This window comes from Musa acuminata, chromosome BXJ1-6 (genome assembly GCF_036884655.1).
Source record: "Musa acuminata AAA Group cultivar baxijiao chromosome BXJ1-6, Cavendish_Baxijiao_AAA, whole genome shotgun sequence".
Classification (NCBI taxonomy): Eukaryota; Viridiplantae; Streptophyta; class Magnoliopsida; order Zingiberales; family Musaceae; genus Musa; species Musa acuminata.
This window is the reverse complement of record NC_088332.1, coordinates 807,891-817,492: the sequence shown is the minus strand read 5'-3', so window position 1 is coordinate 817,492 and position 9,602 is coordinate 807,891. Positions and strand designations below refer to the sequence as shown.

Genomic DNA, 9,602 nt, shown 5'->3' with positions numbered 1-9,602 from the left:
TAATTTTGGGGACCGCCAAATCCCAGTCTTCTTGCCACCGCGCCGTGCCGGAGGTGCCATACGCCGGCGACGAGATCATTTGACCGGTTGACCGGTTGGAGACAGGTGTCAATCCAGCTTTAATCTATAATTTTTATATATTTTATATGTAGATAATTTTTCGGAAAAATCCCACATTTTGTGCCTTTTCCTAATCACTCCCTCAATTTCCAAATTTAGAGCCTTTCCTTTGAAAAAAAAATCGAAAATAAAATTATCTTAAAGAACAAATTTATTTATTTTTATCATTGGATCATCAGTTATAGTGTTCCTGAATGGATTACAGTAATTTTGGTTAGCAGTCGATAAGAATAATTTTGTCATCTTAATAAGTTGCGACTCTCTTTAAGAAATATATTCATATTCCTTATATTAATATCATTGATTAAATTATAACTTAAATTAATATATTTTAGAAAGTCATTGTGATGGCAAAAAAGAGGATACTTTTTATTTTTATAATATATATATATATATATATATATATAGTTCAAATAACATGATAAAATTTATGGCTAATAGTGTATTTAGAATTTCATGTATTTTATAGTTTATAAAACTATATATTCTTTTTAATTTTAGTGAATTTTTCATATTTATCCTTTGAAAATTTAAATTAGCTCTGAAACCTGAAACTTCATATACATGTCTTTATGATTAATATATTATTGTTTAATTGTTGATGAAACCTTTTTGAAAGTTAATGTGATGGTAAAGATATGAGGGTAGTTTATATATATTTTTAGTTCTAATTAAATTATTAATTATACTTCAAATTGGATTTACAAACTTTTGTATTTTATAATTTGATATGTATATATATGTATATATGTATATATGTATATATATACATAAATATATATATATACATATATATATACTATATATATATATACATATATACATATATTCATATACATATATATATATGCATGTATATATATATATGTATGTATATGTATATACATATACATGTATGTACGTATACATACATACATACATACATACATACATGCATACATACATACATACATACATATATATATATATATATATATATATCGGAAAGTTGTGTAAGCAAATGCAGAAACTCCCGACTTTTGGAGGGATATTTATTTAATTTCGTATGATTTAGAAAGAAAGTTTAAAAGCTCACTGCTGAAAGTTGTGTAGGCAAATGTAGAAACTACAAACTTTGGAATGATATTTATGCAATTTCGTCTGATTTAGAAAAAAAGTTCGAAAGCTCATCGTGGAAAGTTGTGTAATTAAATGCGGAAACTACCATTGAGGGATATTTATGAAATTTCAACTTATTTAGGCAATCCTATCTGTTTTTTTTAATCCTATCCATCCTTAATATAATTTTATTACACCTCAAATGCTTTCATGAGACATGAGAAATACAAAAGACAAAGTCCTAGCGGAGGTGATAAATTTGAATGAAAACCAAATTACAAGAATAAACAGTACAGAGATTCCTCCAAGTCTTTTGCAATGGATTAGAAATTCACTCTCACCCTAATTTTGGTAAACACTTCTAAATGAAATGACATAGAGAGATGTTCATGGATTGACTGGGGAGGAAATCTGTCTCTAGTCTAAGATCATCTATGACTCTTTTATGTAGAAATGAATGTGTATCTCAGATGACACTTTTTGATTTAGATTCTATACTGTTCTATGCAAGAGAATTTCATCTGAATATTTGTAATAAAAAATTTTGTGAGTCTGCATTTTTAGGTGAATTTATCGGGCCAACTTATTCTAGAGTTGTAATAAGATGCTACTTGAGAGTTTCCAAAAATCTCCAATGGACTAGTACCTTGAATATTATGTTTCAGATGTTATTGTTATCACCCTTTACAAGACTCCAACTTTATAATTATGAAAAATATGAAAGAAATTTTTTACAGAACTTTCACTGCACATTTGAATAAAGCAAAGTAAATGTACTATCAATGTAGAATATGCTGAATTATTCAACTCTAATACACATTGTCAATTCATCCAGAACTTATTATCTTAGGAAAAACAAGAATTGATTTTGATCAAATCAAACTACATAGTTTAGAGTTATTTCGCTATGTGGCATGATTTGTTTAAAGATTCATATGTCATGTGAATTTTTAAAATATATTCTTTTAGACTTCAAGGAATCAAGAGTGTACAAAGAAAAAGGATTAAGTGTTAAAACTTAAACCACACCTGTAGGATGCTAATGATTTTTTTTATCTCAACATGCAAATTTTAACTATTTATCAGAACTAAGATCCCATTTATCAATGCCGATTTGGAGTTGTATAAAAACAAAGCAAACAAAATTACAGTATTAAAGAAAAAACTGGGTCTGTCTCATCAAGCTCATGCCAGAATTTTTATAAATAAAAGGGATCTTAGTTCTGACATGCAAATAGGCTTTCAGAAAACAAATTTATTAGCATGTCCATATATATTCAACAAGTAGAGGAAAATGATAAGAACTTACAATTTCAATTTGCAAATTGAACAAGTATCTGACAGTTGAGATGATGGTGAATATGATTATTTTTTTATTCTACATTTGCACAAGTTGTTGGGAAGTGCCACATTTGACTATGAGATGAACTTGAATAAGGCAAACTATTTTCTGATACTCTATGTTGGTGTTAACTATCTTTACTTGATTCAGTCTCCACAGAAAAAATTGGTTGAAGCATGCTCTGCTTAGTTGCTGGCTCTGCCAACATAGGTGAATTTTAGACACTTCATCTCAAATAACATTGGTCTCCTTGATTATGGATAGCCCCCTTGATACTGAGTCATCCTCATCTTTGAATGATAGACTCAAGATATCTTCAGTTTTTCCACCTGATAACATGTCTGTTTCAGCTGTCTTCATAATTGATCCTACAACTGAAAGACTTGTCTCTGTGCCAGAGGCCAAGGATTGGTCGTAAGTTGAACCTTCTTTATCTGCACAGGATGAGGCCTCATTGAGGTAATGAATGATAATTACAGAACTACAATAACTCAAAAGATTTGTAACAAAATATTTCATTACCTGCAGTATAGTAAGCTTCATCGAGCAATGAATTCGAATGTGACTTTCTGGTTGCTGTTGGACTAGAATTAGAATCAGGTTCCATTATATGACTGTCATGAATCTTTTCTGCTTCCACATTTACAACATCAGAATCTACAGCAAAAGATTCTGTCAAAATGGCCAAGCCTTTGCAGTAACCACTACTTATTTGTTCTATATCAACTGTCTGTTCATGATTACTCATTTGGTGACTATTATTTTCTGATTCTGATGGAATTGAGGAATTGGATTCACACTTCTCATCAACTAGTGATGAATCTGGGTGTGACTTTCTAGTTGCGGTTTGACTAGAATTAGAAATAGGCTCCACTATATGACTGTCATGAACCTTTTCTGCTTTCACATTCACATCATCAGAATCTACAGCAATCGATTCTGTGAATACAGTCAAGCCTTTGCAGGAACCACTACTTATTTGTTCTAAATCAACTGTTTTTTCGTGAGTGCTGATTTTGGGACTATTCTTTTCTGCTGTTGATGGAATAGAGGAACTGGAGTCACATTTCTCATCAGCCACTGATGAATTTGAATGTGACTTTCTGTTTGCTAGTGGACTAGCATTGGAAACAGGGTCTACTATATGACTGTCATGAACCTTTTCTGCTTCCACATTCACAATGTCAGAATCTACAGCAATCGACTCTGGCGAAACAGTCAAGCCTTCATGCGAACCACTATTTATATCTGCTTCTGATGGAATAGAGGATCTGGACTCACAATTCTCATCAGTCACTGATGAATTTGAATGGGACTTTCTCGTTGTTGTTGGACTAGACTTGGAAACAGGCTCCACTGCATCATTGTCATGAACCTTTTTTGCTTCCACATTCCCCACATCAGAATCAGAAGCAATTGATTCCGTCAAAACAGTCAACACTTTGCAGGAACCACTATTTATTTGTTCTATATCAACCGTTTGTTCATGAGTGCTGATTTTGGGACTATTCTTTTCTGCTTCTGATGGAATAGAGGAACTGGACTTGCACTTCTCATCAACCACTGATGAATTTGAATGTGAACTTCTGGTTGCTGTTGGACTAGAAATAGAAAGAGACTCCTCTACATGACTGTCATGAACCTTTTCTGCTTCCACATTCGCAACATCAGAATCTATAGCAATTGATTCTGTTGAAACAGTCAAGCCTCTGCAGGAACCACTATTTATTTGTTCTATATTAACTGTTTGTTCATGAGTGCTTGTTTTGGGACTATTCCTTTCTACTTCTGATAAAATAGAGGAATTTGACTCACACTTCTCATCAGCAACTTCCCTCTCCGCATAGGAAATGGGTGACCAGGATATCAATTTTTTGCTGATGTCGCCTTTGACATCTCCTAAATCTTCAGTGGTTTGATGAATACGTTTAGTCATCAAATGAGTTTCCCGATCATCATTCATGTTCATCTGACACACTACTTGTTCAATGTCGTCTGAGAATTGGCTGCCTTGTTCACCAGGTTCTGCCTTGTGTGTTTCAAAAGATTCACCCTCCAGATGCGAGTCTTTCTGGTGTTCGTGGCTAGATTCAGCTCCAAAATCTTCAGTGGCTTGATGGATATGTTTAGCACTAGAATGAGTTTCATTGTCATTATTCATGTTCATCTGACACTTTACTTTTTCAACATCCACTGAGGATTGACTGTCTTGTTCAGCAGGTTCTGCTTTGTGCCTTTTAGGAGATTCACTATCTGGACCCAAGTTTGTCTGATGTTCCTGGATAGATTCAGCTCCAGAATTAACAGTGTATTGATGAATATGTTTAGTGCTCAAATGGGTTTCGTGATCATTATTCATGTTCATCTGACACTCCACTGGTTCAACGTCCACCGGCTCAGTGTCCTCCGAGAATTGGCTGTCTTGTTCAGTGGGTTCTGCCTTGCACTTTTTAGGCGATTCACTCTCTTGGTGCAATTCTTTCAGATATTCCTGATTAGATTCACCTCCAAAATCTTCGGTCTCTTGATGAAAATGTTCAGTACTCAAATGAGTTTCATGATGATCATTATTTATGTTCGTCTGGCTCTCTACTTGTTTAATATCCACTGGCTCAATGTCCTTTAAGGATTTGCTGTCTCGTTCAGCAGGTTTTGCCTTGTGCTTTTTAGGAGGTTCACTCTCTTGATGCAAGTCTTGTTGATGTTCCTGGTTAGATTGAGCTCCAAAATCTGCAGTGGCTTGATAAATGTGGTTAATCAAATGAGCTCCATGATCATTATTGACATTCATCTGACACTCCACTTGTCCAACATCCTCTGAGGGTCGGCTGTCTTGTTCAGTAGGTTTTGCCTTGTGTTTTTCAGGAGAATCATTCTCTTGACACAAGTCTTTCTGATGTTCCCAGTCACATTCAGCTCCATAATCTTCAGTGTTTTGATGAATATGTTCAGTACTCAATTGAGTTTCATGATCATTTTTCATATTCATTTGACACTCTTCTTGTTCAACATCCATGGATTCAGCATCCTTTGAGGATTTGCCATCTTGTTCATCGGGTTTCACCTTGTGCATTTTAGGAAAATCACTCTCTTGACATAAGTCTTCCTCGCGTTCCCAGTTAGATTCAGTTGCAGAATCTTCAGTGGCTTGATTAATATGTTCAGTAAATTGAGTTTCATGATCATTATTCAAGTTCATCTGGCACACTATTTGTTCAGCATTCATCGAGTCAGTGTCTTCTGAGGATTGACTGTCTTGTTCAGAATGTCCTACCTGGTGCTTAACAGGAGACTCACTCTCTCGACACAAGTCTTTCTGATGTTCCTGGTTAGCAACTGTGGAAACTGAGTCAGATTCTAGAGTAGAACTCATCTCTGAATCACTAACTTCACCTAATAGTCCACGGAGATCAGCATGAACTGTGTCCTGTGGCTCATTCTTTTCTTGATCATTATTCAAGTTCATCTGACACACTATTTGTTCAGCATTCATCGAGTCAATGTCCTCTGAGGATTGACTGTCTTGTTCAGAATGGCCTACCTGGTGCTTAACAGGAGACTCACTCTCTCGACACAAGTCTTTTTGATGTTCCTGGTTAGCGACTGAGGAAGCTGAGTCAGATTCTAGAGTAGAATTCATCTCTGAATCACTAACTTCACCTAATAGTTCACGGAGATCAGCATGAACTGTGTCCTGTGGCTCATTCTTTTCTTCACCGACACAAGACCCGAACCTAGAGGAATACCAGTCTTGCTCAAAGCCACCAAGAAAAAATGAAGCACCGATGGTGAAACTCTCATGCCTTCGGAACAAAATATCACGTTGTGGAATTGTGACAAACTCATTACGGCCCCAATTCTCCTCATCATCTACTTGTTCATATGGAAGATCAAATGGATTTCGTCTTGGTAGGAGTATAGAAGGAGCCGAACCAGGAATAGACTCATCTAAATCATAGGGAAGACTGAATAGGTTCCTTCTTGATGCATTAATAGATATGGGTGGAAGCTGACCATGAGATTCTGATGTCTCCATATTATTATCCAAGTCAATTATATTTTTCTCCATAGCTTTTCTAGCCCTTCTTCTGGCGATCAGGTTTTCCAATCGGCGATTCCTTTCAACTTCAGAATCTCCAAGATCCATAAGTTTCCTCTTATCATCTGCAGACCATGTTACACCAACTTTGTTTCTGTCATCTTTCTCCTCCTGTGCCCCATTGTCATCCTGGTTTTCTGCTTCCGTACCTTCATCCATGACATGATTCTGCGAGAATGATGCAGAATTATCCTCAGAAATGCCCTTGGAAATATGTGGATCAAGCTCACCAAGGATCGGTGTAGCATTTACAACAGAAGGATCCTGATGATCAAATTCAGAACCCAAAGAAGCATCCTGATGATCAACGTGATACCATGGAGAACCCAAACAAGAATCAACATAATGGTCCAATTTAGTTTTGTCAGCATTCACATCAAGAACTGTAATGTTCTTTTCACCTGAATAAGTTGGAGGACCAATATGTTCACTTGCATTTTGCAAACCTTCACCTAGACTTTCTTTTAAGTGTTCTTCGTCTTCAGTCAAACTCTTTCTGTCAACAGAGCTACTCGAAGCAACAGTTGCAGCATCTATTTGATTGACTTGATTATCTTCTATTCCTTTGCTAGGTGCATTATGTATTGTATCACCTGAAACAATTGTTCTGATTGTCATTTTCTTAAATGTTCTTCTACTTCCAACATGAGCCTTGAGTTTGAAGCTTTCCTCTTTCTTGGCCCTAAGACTGTTTTCAACGGACTGAATCTTCAGGGATGAACTTCTGCGAGTTTTTCTGTCATCTTCCTTTTTGGGAGCATCTGGTTTACGGTATCTCGAAAGGATCCCAAGAAAAATTGTTGTGCAAATGATGAGGGGGTAAGAATATAGAATAAGTGAAAATAGAGAAGGAAAATACTTGTACAGTATGAACAAGAGACATGCTACACCGAGAAACAGAGTTTGATATCGTGCAGATATCCAACTTGTTCTCCTGGAGCACATTAGAACTATTTTGTTTATTAGTACCCTTCCTCAGTCTCAGTTGAAAAATCTTCTTTTTGTTTCCTTTTAGGAACCTGTAGACAAGAAAGAAAGGTGATTAGGAGCAATATTAGTAGCAATTCTATAAGTAGTTGTGAAGTTTTCATCTCTATGAATCCATCAAAAAGTTTAAATGCGGTCGTAAGAGCAATTCTAATGGTCAAAATAGATCTCCAAAATCATCTTAAAATCCACGCCAAGCAGAACACTTCTCATGAACACATAGGATTACACATACACCAAAGAAAAAGAAAGGAGCAAACAATCTTAGACATTGTGAGGGCTCTGCAATGTGTTCTATTTCACTTCTTCTCGATCAAACTTCTAGTAACATGTAGATGATGTTCTATCAGGTTTCTAATATTCCCTTTGGACTTCTATTTGGACAAAATCCTCAAAAAGAATGCACAAGAAACATATAATGCTATAATTTTAGTAAAACGCAGCCTCATAAAACAACCCAATCTGAGATCTGAAACCAAGAGAAAGAAAGAACATGATCCAAAGCAAAGCAAAAAGATGTCTTTTTCTCTAAAAAGCAGGAAACAGAACATGAGAGCTCTTCACGTTGCAGATCCCTCTACAAGCATTCACTCCCCATGCCCAAAGAAAAATGTGACACGACATCAATGTACCACATGAATCAGACATCAAGAACCAAGATTTGTCGTTCTTTCTCTTGCTATCGTCAAATACTTTACCTAATACTGGAAATCTTAACCTTCCTTCTTCTTGAGAAAATTATAAAAAAAATCTAATAAATTATTATCCAACAATTGTGTTTTTTGGAACTGGGAAGCAAAATGCAACGACATGTAATTCATAGAATACAACTTGAGAAAATTAACCTAATTTTTGTCAAACCATACGTTTGAGGGATCAAAATAACCCACACATCCAGTTATCAAATTCTATCAAGAAATCGAAGGAAAGAAAATAAATTTCAGAGGAGGGGGGGGGGGGGAAGGACCTGATTTGGCATCCGATTCTGCTCGGTGACGAGAATGTGTTCCCTACACAATGAAAACCGACGGGGAGAAGAAAAAGAGAGATGGAGAAAGCGAAGGATCCCCTTAAATCTGTGAGGAACGAGCACGCCCGATTTGGGTGTCGCCCCGCCAATTCAAATAGTGGTTGGGAGAACGGGAGCGCTCGTGGGCCCCACCGGCCGACCATGTGTCAGCGTCCCATTGGTTCCGGGTCCTGGGTGGCCCAGGATTGGGTCATGTGACATGCTTCTCGTAGTCACTAACAATCATTAGTCAGGATGGGCTCATAATTAATCCGAATTGAGTCGAACTAATAACTTAAAATTGGTTTTACGTTTTATTATTAATATTAAGAAAAAAATAAAGAAAATCCCGGAGGACCGTAGTTTGGAAGATTCAATTGATCTAAAACAAGTCTTAAGTTTACTATAGTTTTAAATGCTTCCTTTCTTTTGTCTTTTTGCATATGATGAAGACAGGTAATCCTTGGATCTTGCTATTGCTATCAACATCGATTTTATTGGATAATATTTTAAATCCTAATAGATGTGTTTATTATTCCATGATCAGACAAAGTTCAAGTTTTCAAAAGAAATTTCAAAAATAAATCTAATATACTACTATCGAACCAATGTTTTTGGTGTTTAATTAATTAATCTAGTTTAAAAATAGAATGAACAAATTTCATAGATATGCTACACATTGCCATTATTATTTGACATCTCTTTTGGAAGTCTTTTGAAAAATTTCCCGTTACTTGAGAAAATATGGATAGAAATGTTTAATCAATTTTTTTAAAAAATAAAATTTATGAAATAAATTAAATAAGAAAACAATAAATCAGACCATCAACTTTCAAAGTTGAAGTGCACATCCAGGCCTCAATCAGAAGTGATATACAACAGAGAATATGAGTGATCTGCAAAACTAGGTTTCAATCTCCCAGTACATATGCAGTCACGAAAAAAAA

At 35.5% G+C, this 9,602-nt stretch overlaps 1 protein-coding gene across 1 annotated transcript; it reads right to left on the bottom strand.

The window, feature by feature from the left end:
• Positions 1-2,454: 2,454 nt before the first annotated feature.
• LOC103971141 (uncharacterized) lies at positions 2,455-8,727 on the bottom strand. The gene is made up of 3 exons (XM_009385100.3): positions 8,614-8,727; positions 3,083-7,678; positions 2,455-2,994 (listed from the first exon to the last, which is right to left on the bottom strand). Exons 2-3 carry the CDS (start codon positions 7,602-7,604, stop codon positions 2,792-2,794), a joined length of 4,725 nt encoding a protein of 1,574 aa, XP_009383375.2. The 5' UTR covers positions 7,605-7,678; positions 8,614-8,727; the 3' UTR covers positions 2,455-2,791.
• Positions 8,728-9,602: the final 875 nt, after the last annotated feature.